This window comes from Chelonoidis abingdonii, chromosome 25 (genome assembly GCF_003597395.2).
Source record: "Chelonoidis abingdonii isolate Lonesome George chromosome 25, CheloAbing_2.0, whole genome shotgun sequence".
Lineage (NCBI taxonomy): Eukaryota > Metazoa > Chordata > Testudines > Testudinidae > Chelonoidis > Chelonoidis abingdonii.
Genome location: NC_133793.1, coordinates 8,789,195 through 8,811,953, shown reverse-complemented (window position 1 = coordinate 8,811,953; position 22,759 = coordinate 8,789,195). Strand labels below are relative to the sequence as shown.

At 45.0% G+C, this 22,759-nt stretch overlaps 1 protein-coding gene across 1 annotated transcript in view; it reads left to right on the top strand.

The window, feature by feature from the left end:
* The window catches only part of RUNX3 (RUNX family transcription factor 3), a 120,887-nt gene that overhangs the window by 66,616 nt on the left and 31,512 nt on the right, over window positions 1–22,759 (top strand). The window contains exon 5 of the mRNA XM_032789524.2: window positions 4,113–4,217. Within this exon, the coding sequence (XP_032645415.1) occupies window positions 4,113–4,217 (105 nt within the window). The remainder of the gene's footprint in view (window positions 1–4,112; window positions 4,218–22,759) is intronic.

The following is a 22,759-nucleotide window of genomic DNA, read 5'->3' as shown; positions in this document are numbered from 1 at the left end:
ATTGTAGATCTCAAAAAAATGATATTGGAGCGAATGATTTTTTTTTTTTTTTTTTGATGTACAGGGTTTGCTCAGCTATAGTTAATGACAACCAGTGAAAACGTGTGTGTGTGTGTGTGTGTGTGTGTGTGTGTGATGAATGCACAAGGACCTAAGGGCAGTAAAATGAGATTTGTCCAGACGAGATATATGGTAGCAAAAGTGCTTTGTGGCTGGTAGTCAAGGTGAAACAGCTACAAGCTCATAGCACAAACAGTCCTGAGAGCTGGCAGGGGTAATGTCTATTATAACAATGGTTTTGTTAAATCCTGCATTCTGGCTAGACAGTGAGTCTGGTGATAATATCAGTGAGCCTCCACCGGTGCTGAGTGCAGTCCAATCCAGAAGGGCAGCTGTGATCTAATGGTTAGGGCATAGGGCCCGGAATCAGGACTCCTGGTTAGGCTGCTTTTCTCTTCCAGGCTCTGAGAGACTATAGCCTAGCGGTCAGAGAAGGCAGTTGGGAGGCAGGATTCTTGGAGACAGATCTTCAGCTGGTGTCAACTATGGCAGTTCCCACCAGCTGAGGAACTGTCCCTTGGGTTGCATCCTTGGCTGTGGCAGAGAGTATTGTCTAGTGGTTGGAATGGTGGGGGAGGAGTTTGGAGACCTTGTTTCCATTCCTGGCTCTGCTGTCGTTGAGTCACCCTGAGACCTTGGCCAAGTCATTTAGCTTCTCTGTGTCTCTGTTTCCCCCTCGGTAAAACAAAGAAAACCATAGCTCACCCCTTGGGAAAGTGCTTTCAAAGCTCTGTGTGAAACAAAGTGTGTCTATATCAGTGCAAAATATTGCTATTTCATTATTAACAAAGACACAGACGTTCATTGAGCCGTTTGACAACATCCTGATTTAAAAATAAATTCGCTATTAACTTGGAAAATGTAATGTAACCCCTCATCCCTACGACTGGTATTTTAAATCATTTTTTCTGTCAGCCTGGCTCCCGATCTCGTCTCTCACCCCGGTACACCTTATTGCTGTATAGACAAGGAAGCTAATGAGTATGAGCCCACAATCATCAGAGCTTCAAACCCTCATTGGTCTGCTTTTGGTTTTGCAAAACTGAAAGCAAGGGGGGTTGGTTTGGATCCTGTTTCCTTTTTATCTTTGCCCCCAAAGTTCGGGGCCGTTCAGATGCAAGGTTCAGCTTTTACAGCCCCTGTCTCCAGATAATGAGGTGAAGAATAGCAACAGAATGAAGAACGGAGGGAGGGTGGGGAAGAGCAGAAAATGAGGCAAAAGAGGTCTGCTGAGAGAAGGATGTTCATTTAATTTCAGAAAGGGGAACTGGGCAAAAATGAGGAGGTTAGTTAAACAGAAATTAAAAGGTACAGTGACTAGAGTGAAATCCCTGCAAGCTGCATAGACACTTTTCAAAGACACCATAATAGAGGCCCAACTTCAATGTACACCCCAAATTAAAAAACACAGTAAAAGAACTAAAAAAGAGCCACTGGGCTTAACAACCATGTAAAAGAAGCAGTGAGAGATAAAAAGGCATCTTTTAAAAAGTGGAAGTCAAATCCTAGTGAGGTAAATAGAAAGGAGCATAAACACTACCAATTAAGTGTGAAATATAAAAAAGCCAAGAGGATTTTGAAAGAACAGCAGGCCAAAACAGTAAGAGTAAAACAATGTTTTTAAGTACTAGGAGAGGAAGCCTTGCTAACAACCTATGGGGCCCCTCGATGATCAAGATAAAGCAGGACTTAAAGACGGTAAGCCATTGTGGAAATCTAACTGGATTCTTTGCTTCAGTTCATGACTGAGTTGTTAGGTTCCCAAACTACCGTCTTTGTGTACAGATTGAGGTAACTTGTCACAGATTGAAGTGTACTAGAGGAGGTTTGGAATTAATTGATAATAACAGTAACAAGTCATGGGACCAATGGCATCACCCCAAGAGTTCTGAAAGAGTCAAATGTGAATTATGAAACTATTATATGGTTTGTAACCTGTCTTTAATTGGTTCTGTACCCGTGATGGAAGATAGTAATGTAATGCCATATTTAAAAGGCTCTAGAGGTGATCCCAGCAATTACGACCAAAGCAGACTGTGAAGAGCTTCAAAAATGATTACAAAAAAATAGTGATAGGCAGCAAAATGGCAAATGAATTCAATGTGGATAATGTAAAGTAATGACATTGAAAAATATACCCCACTATACCGTACAATATGATGGGGCTATTTAGCTACATTAATCAGGAAGAGATTGAGTCCTTTATGGTGTTCTGAAGACGTCCATGCGTGTGCAACAGCATCAAAAAAGCAAACAGGTTTCGAATTTTCACAAAAAGGATGAGAATAAGATGGAGAATATTTATTGCCTTATTATAAATCCATGGTACACTCACATCTTGTTACTGATACAGATGTGGTCTCCTCATCTCAAAAGCATATACTGGCACTAGAAAAGGTTCAGAAAGGGCAACTAAAATATAGGGTTTGGTGAACAGGTCCCGTATGAGGGATTAAGGGCTAGGACTTTTAACTTGAACAGAGAGACTGAGGGGTATGATGGGTTATAGAAAATCATGAGTGATGTGGAGAAAGTGAATAAGGAAAAGTTATTTACTTGTTCCCATAATATAAGAACTAGGGCCCGCCTAATGAAATTAATGGGCAGCAGGTTTAAAACAAATAAAAGGAAGTTCTTCACACAGCACACAGTCAACCTGTGGAACTCCTTGCCTGAGGAGGTTGTGAAGGCTAGGACTCTTAACAGGGTTTAAAAGAGAGCTAGATAAATTCATGGAGGTTAAGACCATTAATGGCTATTAACCAGGATGGGTAAGGAATGGTGTCCCTAGCCTCTGTTTATCAGAGGATGGAGAGGGATGGCAGGAGCGAGATCACTTGATCATTACCTGTTAGGTTCACTCCCTCTGGAACACCTGGCATTGGCCACTGTCAGTAGACAGGATACTGGGCTGGATGGACCTTTGGTCAGGATACTGGCCGTTCTTATGTTTTTATGTTCATGACTGTAAATTAAAAAAAATAAGGGCTTTGTCATGCAGATATTGACTACTAGGTGCAGTGCCAATGAACTTAATAGAATTGTGCATGGTAGTAAGTACTACTCTTGGTAGTAAATGTTTGATTGATCTATCTATCTATCCTTATCATCCAAATGTATCTATCATTTAAAAAATACTTTATTTTATGGGCCCAATTCTGGAATCCTGACTCATACTGAGAAGTTTGCTCATGCCCTGAGCAATCTCTGGGACCGGTGACACAAAAAATGATTGCACAGTCGGCAGGGCCAGCGCTTTCATTTTGGCGACTTAGGCAGTCGCCTAGGGCACCAGCATTCCGGGGGGGGGCGGCATTTTGCCGGGGGGGCAGCAGGCGGCTCGGGTGGAGCTGCTGCAGTCGTACCTGTGGAGGGTCTACTGGTCTCGTGGCTCCAGTGGACCTGCCGTAGGCATTTCTGCGGACAGTCCACTGGTCCCGTGGCTCTGGTGGACCTGCTGCAGGCATGCCTGCGGCAGCTCCACCGGAGCCACGAAACCCGCGGGCGGGGCGGCGAAATGGCCCGGCGCCTAGGGCACCAGAAACCCTGGCGCCGGTCCTGACAGTCGGCCCCTCGGTGCCCAGGTGCTGGGGTGCAGAGAGCTCCAGGTCTGAGAGTAATGATGGGAAGTGAGTTGACAGCACTGGGTTTCGAGGATGGATTTGCATGGGGAGGAGGAAATGTCCTGGCACATGAGAAGAAGGAAGCTGTTCTAGGTAGAGAGGAAAAATAATCCTGGCTGTTATAATGTATCAAAAAGGATTCTGGCTTTGATTCTGAAATGGGCCAAGTTCTCTCAGTGGGAGGTTTGCCATTGACTCCAGTGGGACCAGGCCCAATTTCTTGGTACCTGCCAGCAACAAACAGTGCCTCACAAATTTAAATATGTGAATCAGATGCTCCCTTAGTTTCATTTGTACAGCAGCATTTGTGGCTTCATGATCACTTCCAAAATCTGGGCCTAAGCTTTCCAAGCCTCCAGATACACTCTGCTTACTGAAGAAATCAACCCATGTGCATTTCCTCTCCTCTTTTTCTCTCTCTCCCTTTAGGAAAAAGCTTTACATTGACAATCACAGTGTTCACAAACCCCACACAAGTCGCTACCTATCACCGAGCCATTAAAGTGACTGTGGATGGACCCCGGGAACCAAGAAGTAAGTTATGTATTTTACTTGGAAGTGGGTGAGTAGGAGAGGGTGTGTGGAGCAGGCTGATGTTACCACGTATATGTGTGTGAAAGATGCTTGTGTGCTGGTGCACAACCCAGTCAGGCTTTTTATTGTGTTAAAGTGCGTGCCAGTGCTGGCATGTCATGAGAGGCTCGGAGGGGTCTGATTTGCAGCATGTGCAGGGTTTCTTTGGGACGGTGAACGTTGAAAACACACACTGAATATGTGTGTTGAAAGCTGCCTGTGTGCTTGAAACCCTGTGTGCTTACACAAATAGCACTATGAAGATGATTGGTGGGATATGGTTTTACTGCTTATAGCCCTCGGGATGCAGACAAATGCTGTTGGCTTAAAAAATAACCACTGGCTCAACTCCTGAGCAATGCAGAGCACCTGCCAGTCTCATTGAAGCCAATGGTGCCCAGCACCACTTAGTACACGGACCATAAGCAAGCTCATTTCTTGATGTGTTTTTCTTAGATTATTAAAACAGAAAGGGCTTTAAAAGTCCCGTTTCCTTTTCAGGGTTCATTGTCTCTATGCATTTCTCTTCATCAGAGTCATGCAAAGTGCTGAAGCCAGTTGCCCTCTTTCGTTTGTAGTCAGTTTTGCTTTCAGGTTCCCAGCACTGCGGCATTCGGCGGGCATGTGCTGTTCCTTTGTTTGAAAAACTCTCCGCTCTTGTTGCTCTTGGGTTTTGTTTTGATCGAATTCTGGACAAAGCTGAGTTGAGGGCATCTCAGATCTGCCTGCCCCATGTGACGTGAGCCAAGCTGGTTTGGGCCGTGCTAGATTTGCATGGCTGCTCCATTGAATTCAGGAGCGCTGGGAAAGTCCTCTGCGTTAATCAGATGAAAGAACTCTTCCAGTATTATGATTTATTTGTACTGCAGTAGCACCAGGGAGCCCCAGTCATGAACCATGTGTGCAGAGGTGGTGTGTGTGTGGGGGGGGGAGGGTGTCGGCCCCCCAGGGGTCATCTCTGGCTGAATGACACTATATATAGGAGCATCACACACACACAGACACACCATTTACTTTGCATCACTTCTCATATTTGGAGATCAAGCCCTTTCTTCCGCTTCTTAGCTCCTAGTGGCTGCCTTGCTGCTTTCTGCCTGGCATTGAACTAGAATGCTTTGCCCAGACCTCACATTCCTTTACTGAGGATTACGCAGTGCGACCCTCCTGGACTATAAGGCGGAATTTGTTCTCTTTGGCTGGAGAGCTGTCAGTGTCAAGATTAAATGGGAACATTTTGATCCTTCTAAATATGCTTTTGAAAATATTTTCTGTTGATGCTGTGGCCATATACTCCGCTGAATGCCAGACCAGGATCAGAGTGTAACAAGCGTCAGGCCTCCGTGTGAAATGGTTTGATTTGGTTTAGTTTTTGGGTGTGTGTTTGGGTGGGTGTGGGTGTTTGGTAGTGGTTTTTAAATTTTGGACAAAAGCACAGAGGTTTCGAATGTCACCCATCGGGGATGGCTTGATGTGGTAGTTATTGTTTGAAATGGTCAGAGTCCAGGTGATGCCATTTTTTTAGTCAACAATGGGTTTTTTTCCTATTACAGTAGTGCTCTAACTGAAGCATCTGGTGATATACATACACATAGTAAGAAACAGCCCTGGCTTGAACAATTTAGAATATGAATAGACAAAAGGTGGGAGAGGCATTTGGATAAGGTCACCATCGGGTTCAGAACCTAGGTCTTCTGACAATCCAGCCTAGGTCCAATCCACTAGGCCACACTGCCTTCTAACAAAAGCTTTCATAGTTAATATTTTTACAATTTGGTTTTTTTTGATTGACTTCTCCAGTAATCGGCACTTGCCAACAATCAAACTGAATCATTTCCACTCTGCCTTTGAATTTCAGTATGGGAATTAAATTAAAGATTCTTAATGGTCTGAAGGTCTCTTTATGGTGTGTGGGCTAAGACTTCCTAACCAGCTGAGTTACTGTGGGCTTCAGCCAGAGGCAATCTCACTCCTTATTTTGTTTGCGTGCGTACGTTGCAGTTACTTTGTTGTAAAACTCATGGCTTGTTATCATCCTCCTCCTCTATGGGAGGTGGTGTCTAGTGGGTCGAATCCTGGATTGGGACTCCTGAGTTCTAGTCCTGGTTTCGATGCTGGGTGACCTTGGGCAAGTCACTTCACCTGTTTATGCCTCCCTTTCCCCCTCTGTAGAATGGGAATAATGATACTGACCTCCTTTGTGAAGCAGTTTGAGATGTACTGATTGGAGCTTAGTATTCTTATTATTAATCCCCTGTCTATGGCCATTAGCTGATCACTGCAACGGTATCAATGGTCACCCCCGGACCCCCCACCCCATCTCCAGCATTGTACAGTTGGCAGAAAGCTTTGCCTTTGTTCCTTCTCTTGCAGCACCAGGCGTCGGCCAGTGCTGGAAGCGGGGATACAGGGCTGGGAAGGCCACTGGGCCAGCTGGGTATGGAACAAAAGCCATCTTCTGTACTAAAAGAATCAGCCATTTGTATCAGTAGCCTGGGAAATCCCAGGGTATCATCTTCTGAGATGGAGAGAGCTCCGCATTTTGTAGGGTTTTCAATCAGAAATACGCCCCAGCCTCTGTACACAACATCATCACCCGCCTGCAGCAATGGGTGTGGAGTACCCCTGAGGCCTCCCGTATAGGCTGGGACTGAAGTTTGATTTTTTCTTCATCCCCAGCCCCCATGTTTGAACACTGAGGTTTGTCCTGGGGTTTGCTCTTTGCACCCTTATCCTCAAGCATATCTTTTAACTAGAGATGTGGTCCGATCCCAACCCCAGATCACAACATCCCTGAATTGTAAGGAGAAGAATCTGCATCCAGGGGATTTCATGGGAAATTTTGAAAGTTTTTTTTTTTTTTGGTTCCAATTTGGAACGTAAACAAGTTTTGAAACGTCAGAATTTCCCGCAGAACTGAAATGCCGAGTTTCAGCCAGTTCTAAACCGATATCTACATTAGGTTAGAGTAAGACCCAGGAGCTGCGGGTTGGGCTGGAAGTTGAAAGCTGGCCTGTGGGGTGAATGTTGCAGTGGAGGTGTCTACATCTGCTCTTTACCTGTTTAAATCTCGTAAGAACCAGAGTCAGGACAATGTATTCAAGGCTCTCTTTTTCAAAGGGGCCTTTATCTGGTCCCTAATTTTGCACAAATGGCAGGCAAAAATAACAAGAGAATGTAGTAGCTGATCTAGTGAGTTGCAGCCAGGAAGCTGGATTTGGCCATTTCTCTCATTTGCACCTGCAGTTTTCCCCAGCAATCCGTCCTGTGTGCAAAACTGCATGCGGGAAATGTGAGAGGTTGGGTTTTGAAAAAGAGGCCATTCAATGAACCTGATGGGAGCTTTTACAGCAAGTGTCCTCCCTCAACGTGCTAGATCACGTACTGTCTGCACCGGGAAAGAGTTACTCAGAAATGCCGCGGTTGTTTTCTTTTTCATTTATTACTTTGATTATTGCGCTAAAATTTGTTGTGGGTTAGGTCTTGAAATAACATTTTTCAAGCTGACACCTTAAGTTCTAAACAAATTGCACTTCAAGTGCCAAGTGTTGACATGCTTGTTCAAACAGGAAGTAATAAAATATTTGCACTTCCTGTTGAATTTCCTTTTTTTTTCTTTTCTTTGCAAGCTCTTTATTTAGAGAGAGCCCAAACTTCAATAAACTGCAGTTTTTGTGCAGAACTTTGAATATCCATAGCAGCTAACAGCGTAACCCACGGGAGGCAGAAAACTGAAAAATCAAGTCTGAAGCTGTTCGGTAACGTCGAATTCAACCCTGGAGTAAATTGGTACATTTACTATTGACAGTCCTGTTAACTGTAACTGCTTAAATCAGTGCTGAATTTGGCCCATAATATTGTTCTTAAAACAATCACTTTGAAATCTTTCCGGGACTGGACATTGATAGTGATGGTAATGGTATAAAACCCTGCAGAGATGTTACATTAGAAAGTGAGAGAGGCAGCAAATTGTTTAATTTACCCTGCAAAACATAATGCTGAAGTATGGAAGCTGCCGTTACCCTGAATTTTGCAAGCGAGTATCTGAAATTTGCCAGGACAGTTCCTCATTCTTCATGTGCCATTCATGGCACTGTTTAGCTGGCCCGTAAACTCTTTCAGGCTGGGGAAAATGTCACCATCTTAAAACCTGAGGTCACAACATGAAATTTTTTGTATCGTGTGATCACATTGTGTCATGAAGAGTCATGACTGGGCAGAAAAAAATGTCCAGTTTAGATGGTTTTTTTCCAGTTGAAAATTTCTATTTTTAGGGAAACTCCTTCCTCCTGGTATGAGTTAGACAACTCGTGTGTCATTGACTTTTTTTGTTTGTGTTTGTTTGGGAGCAGCTGAAATGTTTGACATTTTTTTACTTTTGTACAATGTCATCAGAATTGCCAACCGCCACCCGAACACTCCAAGTGGGGAGGGCGGGGTCACGTTAAGAACAGTTCACACCGCAGCAGGAGGCTGGAACAAACTCCCCCCAAAAGCCACCAGCTGATCCCACTTCTGAGCAACCAAAATGCTCCCTCCTCACCTGGCACAGCTCCCTTCAGCATCCACTGCCAGCCCCACAGATGTTAAACATCTGTAGGTTAGCTCTTCTCCAAGAGGCAAGCACACTTGGTTCCTTGGGGCCGGGCATGTGCAAGAGCCTTGTGAATGAATATTTGATTTTCCCTTTGGGGATATGGGCAAGATTAAGCCCCACCCTCTTTCCTTATTGTCTTATAGTGTGAGACACTGGCCTTCAGAGTAGGATTCAGCAATGTGAGGGTACCCCCTAATCCCACTCCAGCCGAGCCATGACCTTCAGTCATTGGCCTGAAGCATAGGCCAGAGGTAGAGCTTTCCATACACCAGTCCCCTGTGTAACCCACTTCAATTGGCCAGGGTTACATGGCTATAACTGAAGGCAGAAAAGGGGCCCACTCTCTACTTAATCCTCACAGCCTGCCCTCTGTGGTAGATGAATGCCATCACCCCCCTTTTAGGGGTGCAGAAATCGAGAACCAGCTTCCTGCACTTCGTTACACAGGCTCAACCCCAACTATGGGCATGCACACGCGTCACCAAGGATTTGGCCTGGTGCTATTAAGTGATTTCCTCAAGGTCACCCTGCAAGTCTGTTTCGGAGCAGGATTAGAGGCTAGGTGCTTTAGTCTCCCAGTTGCCTGTCCACTAGCCTCCACTGTTCTTGAGAACTCTGCCGCCTGAGCTGTAAGAGTTGGTGCAACCTTTGCACAGCATCATCGGTGGTGGTGGTGATTTTTTACCAACATTGCGGTAGTGCTCACAGCCCTGTCCAAAGTCAGGGCCCAATTGTATGTACACAGTATAAGCGACAGTTCCTGCCTGGAAGCGTTTGCAATTGAAATAGACATGGCAGAGAAAGGAGAGGAGAAAGTGAGTGTTGTTATGCCCATTTTACAGATCAGGCACTGTGGTACAGGGAGATTAAATGACTTGCCCTGGGCCGCAAAGGAACCAAGAATTTAACAACTGGAGCTGGCTGAAAAATGGAAATTCCCTTCAGCAGGAAATGCCGACATTTCAAATCTGTTTTTGTTCCGAGTCGGAGCAAAGAGCTGAAATTTCCTGTGGAATGAAAGTTTAAAAAAAAAATCAATTTGGACCCTTATTGAATAATGGCAAATCATTTAGATCGTGCTGAATCATTCTAATATTAAATATAGTACATGTAAATAGCCTATCATTTTAATAGTGGGTTATAATTTAAAAGTCTAAACAAAATGAGAACTGAAATGCTTTGACTTTATATAAAAAAGTTTCAATGTTATCGAACCGGGAAAGCTTGAATGATTCATTTTGACCTTTTCCCATCAAAAATTTCATTTTCTTACAGAAAACTGTTCCCCTGAAAATTTTTCAGCTCTATTTCTATTTCTGTTTCTATGAAATTCAATAAGGACAAATGCAAAGTACTCCACTTAGGAAGAAACTATCAGTTGCACACATACAAACTGGGAAATGACTGCCTAGGAAGGAGTACGGCAGAAAGGGATCTGGAGGTCATAGTGGATCACAAGCTAAATATGAGTCAACAGTGTAACACTGTTGCAAAAAAAGCAAACTTCATTCTGGGATGTATTAGCAGGAATATTGTAAGCAAGACACGAGAAGTAATTCTTCTGCTCTACTCCGTGCTGATTAGGCCTCAACTAGAGTATTTCAGGAAAGATGTGGACAAATTGGAGAAAGTCCAGAGATGAGCAACAAAAATGATTAAAGTTCTAGAAAACATGACCTCTGAGTAAAGATTGAAAAAATTGGATTTGTTTAGTCTGGAGAAGAGGAGACTGAGAGGGGACATGAGAACAGTTTTCAAGTATATAAAAGGTTGTCACAAGGAGGAGGGAGAAAAGTTGTTCTTCTTAAACTCTGAGGACAGGACAAGAAGCAATGGGCTTAAATTGCAGCAAAGGCAGTTTAGGTTGAACATTAGGAAAAACGTCCTAACTGTCAGATTTCAGAGTAGCAGCCATGTCAGTCTGTATCCGCAAAAAGAACAGGAGGACTTGTGGCACCTTAGAGTCTAACAAATTGATTTGAGCATAAGCTTTTGTGGGCTACAGACCAATGGAATAAATTGCCCAAAGAGCATCATTGGGGATTTTTAAGAGCAGGTTGGACAAACACCTGTCAGGGATGGTCTAGATAATACTTAGTCCTGCCGTGAGTGCAGGGGACTGGACTAGATGACGCGTCGAGGTCTCTTCCAGTTCTATGACTCTATATGCTTTACCACGGTTAGGTAGCTGCCTGTCATGCTGATCAACATTGTCTCATTGTTTCCATGTGCTTCCCCATCTGTCGTTTTGTCTCCTGCCTTGTATTTTGGTTGTAGGCTCTTTGGGGCAGAGCCTGTCTTTGTGCTTCTTGTCTGTACAGCTCCTAGCACCTTGCAGTCCTGTTCCATGATGAGCTCCTAGGCGATACGATCATACGAATGAATGCTGATCGTAATCATTAATGGAGCCCATTGAACCCAGCTCTCCCAGAGACCGGTCCAGTGTCTTATCACAAGACCATCCTTCCTCCCAAAAGGGGCTGGTAAAGAAACCCTGAGGAAGATTGACTCTTCCAGCCTGAAAGAAGAATTGAACAGGGACAAAAGGATTCTGGGAAGTGGAAATGCAGTGCAGCCGGTGCCTGTGAGATCTGATCATTGCTCCAGAGGAACAGGAGCAGGCAATGTTCAAAGCCTTCCCTATTTGCGTCGTGAGGGCTAAGACAGCTCCAAGCGTCAAGCCTGTTTCTAATGTTTACAGTCACAGTTGGAAAACCTGTTTAAAATAGATGTTCTCCCTCCAGCCAAAAACCCGAGTAGACAAGTAAGCAGGCTACTGTAATGAGAAATGCACAGAAATGGCCCAGCCTACGTATTTATTCCAGGGAAGATTCAGTGTGATCTATTGCTCCTTCTATGCTAATGTTGACTGAGTGGCTATAATGTTATTTTAATGCATGACATTCATTTCTTTTCATTTAGTGGCTTGCTTTTCTGTTACTTATTAATGCTGGCCCAAAGGTAAAGGATTAAATGATACAAGAGGAAAATTCCAGCTCAGAATTTATCTCCTGTAGAAGGATCTTTCCTCTAACACCCCTGACTTCTCACAGGTCTGTTGTAAAGTCCACAGATCACAACAGTATTTATACCTACTGCGCTGCTATTAATAATCAGACATGTTGAAAGATGAAATGATTTCTGTCTATGTTGCAACACGTTTCCTTTGCAAATTCAATATTCATGATGACTTAATGAATTAATTAATATTGTGCCATTTTCCTTGTCCACTGGAACACTGGCAGGAATGAACTTTCCCTTATTATGAACAAATTAATACATAGTAATGGTTATTTGCGTAAAATGTGCCTGATTCAATGATGATATTGTGCAGCCCCCACTGATTTAATGTGTGCATGTAATACACCAACTTAGTGCTTGTGGTCATGTTTCTGTTAATGACTTGTGATGGCCACTCTGATGGCCTGAGTCTTACATCATGTGCAGCTCCTGGCTTACAAGCCTGTGTAACATATTGGGCTTTTAAGTCATGACATGATCTATGGAAAAGCTATTTTTAGAAGTTTGTGCAATTATTATTACTTTCTCACATCTTCCACTAGTATGTTTGGATTCAGGTGGTGTCAGGCACTCTCTGTGGGTCAAGCTTTAGGACAGTGTGAGGAGATTACAGAGCTATTCTGCTGACTCACCCTGGCAGCCAGATTAGATGGGTCACTTTAGCTCTGACTCAGGGAGGAACTCAGAGAGAGAGAGCTACAGGGATAAGAAATCCTGCTGGGAAAAGCCCCTTTATGTTTGTGAATCAGTCCTGATTAGGACTTTTTTACTTCAATCCCTATCTGTATGGAGGGGGAAGGGATCGGAATGGGAACTTTTGCTTAGTCAAGGCAGCCTGGCACTGCAGATGGAGGGATATAGCACATAACACCATAAACTTAAATACCTTAAATATCAGCACTCATTTGGATGATCTACATAACTAGTGTGTGGCTTTGCCATCCCAAACCCATGCTGATTAAAACCCTTTATATCGCACCACCCCATCCTGCAGTATATTTATATCAAAGGCAGACATGCCTCATTTCTTGCAGCCCACGCTCTCTGTATCTTATCTTATCTATCTCGGTTCTCATACCACACCCATTGTCATGAAATCTGAACACCTCACTGAGGTTCCTAGCACCTTCTCCTTTCCCCATTCTTGCACATCGAAGGGCAGAATCTAGCCTGATACCGAAGGAGATTCAGAAACTGGTGTAAACGTCTCTTTTTAAAAAGAGCTATTGACAGGTATTGAAGTGCTTTTTCTTTAAAAATTCTGTATGGCCAAGACTCTCTGAGTGGGAAGCCCAGCCCTTAAAGGCACTGTCCCCAAAATCACATGGCCATTCCACTTTTCTAAAGAATATTCTTATGAGTCTTATACAGCAGTGATCCTCTGTGAGCCACAGTAGGAGGGGGAATCATCCTGGGATTTAGCATACCGCACTATCCTTTGTGGCTGCAAAGGGTTCTGGGATTTGGGTCACGGAAAGAAAGACTTGGGAGATTTTTGGGTGCCGGAAGGTGGGGCATGGGGGTCGTATTGTACATAGCTGATTGAAACAGCCCTTGTGTACTGTACAGCTCCCACTGTGAGGTTAACTGCACGCATATGTGAGAGGAAAAGCTTCAAAGCACAAATTCACCTGACTTAATACAGCATATAGAACGTTCTGGAGTGGAGGGAAGTTTAAAGCCAGAGGGGCCGGTTGGTCGTTTGAACAGAGGTGAACCACGGAGTTTAAGGATGTTTGTGTCCTGTTTTGCTTCCAGCTACTACAAGGACAGTGCTTAGGCTTGGCTTTCATTACAAATGAAGCACTGCATAAAGGGCTGTGTTAGTATAAATCAGGCTAGCGCTGTTGGCCTCATGAATTTACACCAGCTGAGGAACTGGCCCATAGAAGTGAGCTGAGAAGTTTGGTGCCGGGGGCGGGGGAGGGGAGCAATGGTTGCAGAAGAGCTTCATCTCCCTAAGTACTGGGTAGATCCTTAAAACCAATACAAGGCACTGAGCTTTGATAGTGTTGCACATAACTATCAGTTTTCTTGATCATGGGTGGCTACCCAGCACCCACTAATCTCCTGCTCCAGGATGCACGGGATTCAGCATGAAACCTGGGAGAATTTTTCTGGGAGGCCCGAACCCCTCTATGCAGGTTCTTAAGCCATGCCCATCAGCCTGCTTCAATTTTCACAGCTTCGCTGTCTCTGTGCAGTATTAGAACCCAGGATTTTTGCAGCTCTAGGCTAGACTGGCAGGCCACCCGCCCTTCCTTAAGTCCCCACAATTCCAGGTCAGATCCTGGGCGGGCTGTGTCCCCAGATTGTTACAGAGAGTTCTCATTTCTTTTTTAAACAAAGAAGAGTTGTGTGTTTTTTCACCCTATCCTCAGAGTGTTTTTAAAAAATAATCCCTGACCTACCCCTCCCCTTTCCCAATCTATTAGCCCTTCTCACAAACGTTCCACCAGATTGACAGGAAATGCTGAATGGAGACCAGGGCCATTGTTTTCTCCAGACCTTTCATCTCAATTTTGTTTTCTGAATCTAAGCTCAGCACCGATTCGTTCCTGCCTGGTGTCTTTCGCGAGAACACTTGATCCGCAGCCACTGGATGCTCTCTCCGTCGATTTCAGTGGGCTTTGGCCCAGCCAGTTTCACACCGTGTGGTTTTACATTTGCTTTTGGTTACACTGGGAGAGCAAATGCCCTCCACTGTGTCATATGGCACCCGTTCGCCAGGCTCTGGTAGTATTTCTAGCAGAGCCAGAGTTCATCTTGGGGAGGTTATTAAAAGGCTCAGGCCTTGCAAAATCATTCTTTGACCAGCTTCATATTTTCATGCCTTAATGGCTTAAACACCATAACACATATGAAATGACTTGTTTAATAAACTGTAGGGTTGGTTGTTTCTTTGCCAGCTTTGGGCTTGTATTTTTTTATTTCTCTCTCTCTTTCTTTCAAGAAACGACAACAATTATCAAGTCTGGCCAAATTTCTGACTCCTCGGTAATTACTAGTAACAAAGAGCACCTTTTTAGGGCTTCCTTTATTTGCACTGTGTAAAAAAAATGTTCCAATTACCTCTCAGAAATATGACTGCATGGGGGTCAAACGATTAAATTAAATGGTGCATGAATGCACTCATTACATTCCCCCCCACCCTTCGGTAAACTGCACTTCGTTCAAGGCAAATTGCTAGCAGTTTTGAGAAACTAAGACCTGAGAGCCACACAATAGGTAGAGAAAAATTCTCAGTGGAGCTGTTTATAGATCTCGCTGTGCTTTAAGGAAGCTGTTCATTATTAGAGTAGTTCTGTACTGTTTTCCACCATAGTATCAAACCTCCTCACATTGAATGAGTAAAGTCTTGCCATACCCATGGGAGGTAGGTTATTTCCCCTCCAATTTACAGGTGGGGAAACTGAGGTATGGCACCGATGGCTGAAGTGGGATTGGACCTGAGTTAGCAGCCACTGCCCTAACTGCAGGGCCACTTCTCCATGCATGGTGTCGCAGCTCTGATTAAGGACAACTGTGTTTTTTCCTCTCTTGATCCAATGTTAGACTTAATGGGCTAGATCCTCGGGTGCTGTAAATCAGTGTAGCCCCGTTGGAGTCAATGCAGCTACACTGACTTACACTGAGGTCTGGGTGATTACTGACTCACTATGGCAATCTTGCAAAATCATTAAAACAAACCAGGCCAGGTACAAAATCTACCCACCCCAGATAAACTGGGATGATGACAATCTAATGATATTTTGCTTGCCCATCAGCCCAGATGAAGCAAGCAAGTAGTATTTTGAGAAGGGTGATTGAAGGATATTTTTATCACATTCACATGAATTATGGGCAGATTTGCATAAATCCACAGCACACTTCCTCCTCGAGGAAAATGGAATAATTTGTATAGTGATGTCATTAGAGTTTGAAGCAACTTTAGAACAGACATGGAGCTGAATGCAGGGGACTGGACTAGATGACCTCGCAAGGTCCTTTCCCATCCTACGAGTCTATGATTCGATCTCTATAGCATCTTGGTTCAATACAGGGTAAACAAGTGCGATTCATGGCCTGTGTTATACAGGATGTCCGACTAGATGATCCAATGGCTCCTTCTGGCCATAAATTCTATGATATGAAAAATCTCTGTATGTGCCTGGGATGTGGGGAAAGTAACATGGCTTATGAATGAACAGCAGAAAGTAGCTGCGTGGAGAATAAGAGGATTGTAGCCAAGAATCTTGGCCTGGGGGTCTGGGCAAGGGTTCCTGGTTTGGGAACCAGGGCCGGATTAATTCTCCTGTGGGCCCGGGCTATTAGATTTTGTGGGGCCCCTATATACAAGTCTTTTTCCTGGGAGGGGGTTTGGTGTGGAAGGGGGCTGGGGCAGGGTATTGGGGGGGCAGGAGTGAGTGCGGGAGCTGGGAGGGAGTTTGGGTGCAGGAAGAGGATTCTGATATGGGGCAGGGGGTTGGGGTGGAGGAGGAGGTGCGAGGTGCAGGCTCCAGCTGGGAGGTGCTTACCACAGGTGGCTCCCGGCTGGCGGTGCAGCAGGGCTCAGGCCTGCCTGCCTGCCATAGCCCGACCCTGCTCCCAGAAGCGGCTGGCTCCTAGCATGTCTCTGCGGCCCCTGCGGGGAGGGGAACGGTATGTCTCCGTGAGCTGCCTGCACCCGCAAGCGCCACCCCTGTAGCTCCCATTGGTCAGTTTCTGGCGAATGGGAGCTGTGAGGATGGTGCTGGGAGTGGGGGCAGTGTGCAGAGTCGCCTCCGCCCACCCACCAGGGGCCACAGAGACATGCTAGCAGGCAGCCGCTTCCAGCAGTGGCGTGGGGCTATGGCAGGCAGGCAGCCTGCCTGAGCACCCTGCTGTGCCACGAGACTTCTAGCAGCCCAGAGTTGGAGATCGCTGCCTGTGATTTATTTTTGTGGGGCCCTCCTTGAGCCAGGGCCCTGGGCTGCAGCCCCTAAAGCCCCTGCCTTAATACGTCCCTGTTGGGAAGAGCGAGAACTTCCTTGAAGCTTCACTTGTGTTTAAACTGAACCTTGTTCTGAGATGCTCTGTTTGTTTGTTTTTCCTACTTCTGATTTTTGGTTCTAGGTAGTGAAATACTGTAGGATAAACTCTCCTCACTGTAATATTTTTGCATATAGTATATTATTCAATCACTAGATTTCTCCATATGCTGTATGGAGTTCCACACAGGGTGGGGTCCCTGGTAAACAAGGGAGACAAAGCTGGAACTCAAGCCACGTGGAAGAAGCCTGATTTGTGGCTTCTGTGTATTTTCTTTAATAACAGACTCCTGTTTAGGGTAGACTGTGATCCCATGTATTGTGTTATGCATGAGCTTGCCAACCTTGCTTTTCTAGCCAAAGGGATCCTAGTCTGAAAGCTTATTCCGAACCAAGCTGGAGTCTGTGGAAAGGTCAGGAACTCACTCACAGTTTCCTGCACATTGTCCCCCCATCATACCCCACACAGGAGTAGGGAGGGAATGGGGCCTACAAAACCTGTGGGTGTCCTGAGATCAATGGGGGAATCCAATGGTGTCCTAGAGCCTTTGCTCTACTTTATGGACCTATCACCTTCCCTGTTCACAGAAGCATGGTTCCTCCTGCAGCTTTACTGCCACTCGCCCCTGCCCCAGCTACTGCTCCATCACCCCTCTCTGGGAGCAGGGGTTGTTATCAGTGTGCTGAGTGTGATTTTTGTGAAAGATGATGCTGATAAAAGGAAATATCTGCTTGTTTGAAGGTAGAGGGGGCCACAGAGAACAGTCATTGCCCAGCCCGGCCATGCATACCCTTGAGCTGTGCAGCCCCAGATCCATGGACTGGGGGTAGATCTGGAGGAGGGAGACAGGATGCTTCCCTGGTTGATTTCTGCCCAGTTTAACGCCTCCTTGTTGGTGTCAGTGGCGGGGCGGAAATGGGTCTTTCTGCTGAACATACCCAACTGTTTGTGTTATGCCCATAATCCATGTGCAGCGTTGAACCCTAGAGTGATAACCAGGAGCATTTGCTGCCACTTTGACCCAAGGAAATTTTACGCCACATTGGTATTGTACCAGAAGACAGGATAATTAATACTGGAGGGGGGCTGCTTCCTGGAAGCCTGATTTCAGACTCAGGATACAAGCTGTATTGTGCCAATGCAGTACATGTCAAGATCTTTATCTTGGCAAAAAATAGTTTCTCAGGGGGATGAATTAAACTTGAACTTGAGATGTTTATGTATAATGTCAAGCAGGCTAGTTGCTGAAACGCTCCCCTGGGGTTGCAGTTTGGGGTTTTCTTTTTCTTCATACCCTAGGCCAGCTAAAAACATTTCCCAGTTTGAACTGGAATTGTGAAAAATGGGAAATCAAACAAACAAAATGAAAGTAAACGAAACGACTGAACTCCTCATTTTGCAGAGGGCTGTTTGTGGATAGAAAATTGCTACAATTGGTTCTACTTTAAAGTATGTAAAGTATTTTTAAAAATGCTGATTTATCATTTGTTGGGACCCAGCCTCTTCTCAGGGGTGGATGAAAAGGAACCCTTGAATAACAGATGCTAGCTTCCTTGTTAATTCTTAGCTCTGGGAGGTTCTCAGCTGTGCTGGTAAAGGGTATTAGAAGAGAACATTGTGATTCTCATTTCTTACCCAGGCAAAGCAACTGTTGAAGATTGCTGGGCATGAAGTAGTTTTCTCATCTTGCGAGATTTTTTGAGATTTGGAATTTTTTTCCCCATCTCAAATCAGAACAAAAAGCTGAAACCTTGAAAATTTTCACCAACTGACAAGCCAAAAAAAACCCCCCAAACAAATTCTTTTGCGTCAATCAAAACATTCTATTTAGAATTCAATGTTTCATTTCTTAGTTCAAACTTTTTCTTTCTTTTAACCTTTTTTTGAGGCTAAATTTACTAAGATTTCTAAGCAAAAAGTCCTTTCTCACTCCAACCCTCCAAAACAAACTTTTCCTTTAGAAAGAACATTTTGACAATTATGTAACCTTTTCCCAGAAATGGTTGGAGCTGGGAGATTTGTCAGAACTGACCCTGTTTCACAAACAAGTTTTGGATTTGACGATTTGGCATTTTTCAGCAAAAAAGAAACACTTCTGCAGAAAAATTCCTGACCAGCTATACTACTAAAGTCCCACTGTTTACCGTGATCTCTTTGTCCGCCACTGAAATGCGGTCACCTCTGGGGTGTAACACAGCGATGGCTCAACGGTTCGTAGTAGCACTACACCACTTGCGGGACAGAAGAATATTTTGTCAGAATGGCAGGGAGAATTTAGAGTAGTTGAATCTAAAAATGTAGATTGAAATTTTGCTAGGGGCTTTTTCACATGGTCAGCAGCTCAGTTTGACAGGTCTCCTGAATAATGAGACTCCAGCAGCATAGTGCCCCCTAGAGTCCTACTGAGGCACTGATGTCAGATTGACCCTAAGGTGGCCGAAGAGTGAAGGGGCATACGAATGTTTAGCATATCTGACGCGTAAATACCTTGCAACACCGGCTACAAAAGTGCCATGTGAATGCCTGTTCTCACTTTCAGGTGACGTTGTAAATAAGAAGCAGGCAACATTATCTCCCGTAAATGTAAACAAAGTTGTATGTCTTAGCAATTGGTTGAACAAGAAGTAGGACTGAGTGGACTTGTAGGCTCTAAAGTTTCACATTGTTTTGTTTTTGAGTGCAGTTATGTAACAAAAAAAATCTACGTTTGTAAGTTGCACTTTCACTAAAGAAATTTCACTACAGTACTTGTATGAGGTGAATTGAAAAATACTATTTCTTTTGTTTAATCTTTTTTACAGTGCAAATATTTGTAATAAAAAATAATAGCAAGTGAGCACTGTACACTTTGTATTCTGTGTTGCAATTGAAATCAATATATTTGAAAACGCAGAAAAACATCCACAAATATTTATAATAAATTCCAATTGATATTCTAGTATTGTTCAACAGTGAGATTAAAACTGTGATTAATCATGATTAATTTTTTTAATTGAGCTAATTTGTTTTGAGTTAATCTCTTGAGTTAACAGCTATCCATTGACAGCCCTAATAATAACACCCCTTTCTTATGAAATCGCCAAAATTTCCATGAAAATTGTTCAACCAAAAATGGTGGATTTTTTGCAGTGGGCATTTTTCATGGGAACTCATCTTATCAGTTTTCCAACCAACTCTAGTCAGAAGGCATGAAGTTCAGGGACAGGGTTAGAATGCCTGAAGAAAGAGGGAAGATCTTTCTTGCAAAGTGACTGCATTTGACAGCCAAATTGGCTGCCTCAAAATGTCTTTAGCAGGAGTCGTACTTCTTCTGGATGGAGGCCTGGAAGTTCCTTCCTCACTTCCCTGTCCTGTGTGCTCTTTTAATGAAGACAAATTACAGGCAAAGAGAATGCTTGGACTGAGCTTTGCTGCCTTCTCTTCATGTTGTTTGCGTCAGATGCTGTGCGGTTGATGGACTGCGTAGGAAACTTAAATAAAGAAGCCCACAAAGGCCAAATCTGCTATCATGACACTCCCTAGCCACTAAATCTGCCCTGCTTTAGGCCCTGATCCAGCAGAGTACTTAAGCGCCTGCTTAAATTTAAGCATGTGTATAGTCCTATTTACTCCATTTGTTTAAATGAGTCATGCTGAAGTGTTTTGTTGAATAGGGGGTAGCTGCTGTTACCATCTTGTGCATGTCAATCTAAAAGGGCCCTGTCTTCAACAGAGTTATGCTGATTTACATAGCTAGGGATCTGCAATTTGCATTGTTGTTGACCTCAGTTATGGAATAAAGGTAGAGGCCTGGTCTCCTCTTGAAAACCATGGTGTAAATCAGGAATAACTGAAGTCAGAGGAGAATCTAGCTTAGGTTTTGGGAGCTTCCAGGTTAGCACAAAAGATCTTGCAAATCAGTACTTGCTGGAAAGGACCATTCCTGTATTTGTATTCCCATTGCTCCAGTTTTTTGATCCCAGCGGGTGGGAATCAACCTTCCGTGCATGGCTGGTCCGGACAGTGCATTGTGTTCCTCAGAAGTAATTTAGGTCTCTTGTTGATACATGTAACTTGAGAAGTTCTGTTAGCCAACATGAGCCTTTTAGTTCTTATCTTCCTGACTCCAGGCTCCATGCACATATACTCATTTAACCCATTATGGGCCTGCCGCTGCATGGTGTTGAGTTCCCTCCAGTTCTAAGGGAGATTGAGGACAATAACCTCAAGAAATGAGCCCTAAGTACCAAAACCCGAAGAGGAGTAGAGAGTCATGGAGTTTAAGGCCAGAAGGGACCCCTTGATCATTCAGACTGACCTCCTGTATGTCACAGGCTACCAGCACTACCTAGCACCTGCACACTACACCCAGCAACCGAAATTACAGCCACAGGAGCCTAAATTATTATGTTCCACAAGCAGATAATAAGGAGGTACCGACATGCACCGGTGCCCAAGGCCCCTGCAATGGCAGGGAATTGATTTAGTGAGATATACTCAGATAATCCTGGCAAGTGACCCTTGCTCACATCTGCACAGGGAGGTGAAACTCCCCAAGGTCCCTGCCGATCTGGGGGAAAATTCCTTTCTGATCCCACACACAGCAAGCAGTTAGACCAGAAGTGGGCAAACTGTGGCCTGCGGGCCACATGCAGCCTGCGGGCCTGTCCTGCCTGGCCCTTGAGCTCCTGGCCGGGGAGGCTAGTCCCCAGCCCCTCCCTCGCAGCCTCAGCTCGCTGTGCCACTGGTGCTCTGGGTGGCAGGGCTGCGAGTTCCTGCCGGGCAGCGTGGCTGTGTGAGCCGCCAGGTGCAGTGAATTAAATTGCTCCCCGTAGGAATGTGCTACTTAGGGTGTATTATGGCTGCCAGTCCTGGTCCTTTGTAAGTAGCACATTCCTGTGGGGAACAATTTACACTACACCCCAGATAGGGAAGGCCCCAACCAGCCTGGCCTCTGACCCCTATCTGCCCACTCCCACTTCCCGCACCCTAAGTTTCCCCCTTAGAACCCCTGACCCATCCAAGCTCCTTGTCCCCTGACTGCCCCCTCCTGGGATCCCCCACCCCTAACCACCCCTGGGACCTCACCCCCTATCCAACCCCTCCTACTCCCTGTCCCCTGACTGCCCCGACCCTATCCACATCCCCGTCCCCGACAGGCCCCCGGAACTCCCACACCTATTCACTCCCACCCTGTTCCCCATCCCCTGACAGCCCCCCCCAACCCCCCTGCTCCCCGCCCCCTTACCATGCCACTCAGAGCACCAGGACTGGCACACCATAAGTAGCATATTCCTACGGGAGCAATTTAATACACTACTGCCAGCCCTCCATACAGTTTCTGAACCCCAATGTGGCCCTCAGGCCAAAAAGTTTTCCCATCCCTGAGTTAGACCCTGAGCATGTGAGCAAGAACCAGACAACTAAGCACATGAGAGAGAGAAAGCTGGGTGCGACCTCAGAGCACAGGTTCACTGGGTCCCGTATCCCAGCTTTAGCCGTGGCCAAGATAAGCTGGGGGAGAAAATATCCCTTCCTGACCCTTGCAGGTGACCAGCTGTAGCCCTGAAGCATGAGATTTAAGAACATCAGACATAAACCAGAAGAGGCTGTCAGAGCTGCTCATCACCATAAGCAACGCTGTCGTACAACCCCACTCATAAATTTGCCCAGCTCTCTCTTGAAACTAATTATGTTATTTGCCACCCTGCCCCTCCCCCAATCTCCTATTGGGAGGCTGTTCTAGCACCTCATTCCTCTGGTGGTTAGAAACTTTCTTTCAATTTCCAGCCTAAACAGATTCATGCCCAGTTTATACCCATTTGTTTATGTGCCAATATTATCTTTTAACATAAATAATATTTCATCCAGCCTGGGCTTTACTCCCTGACATATTTAT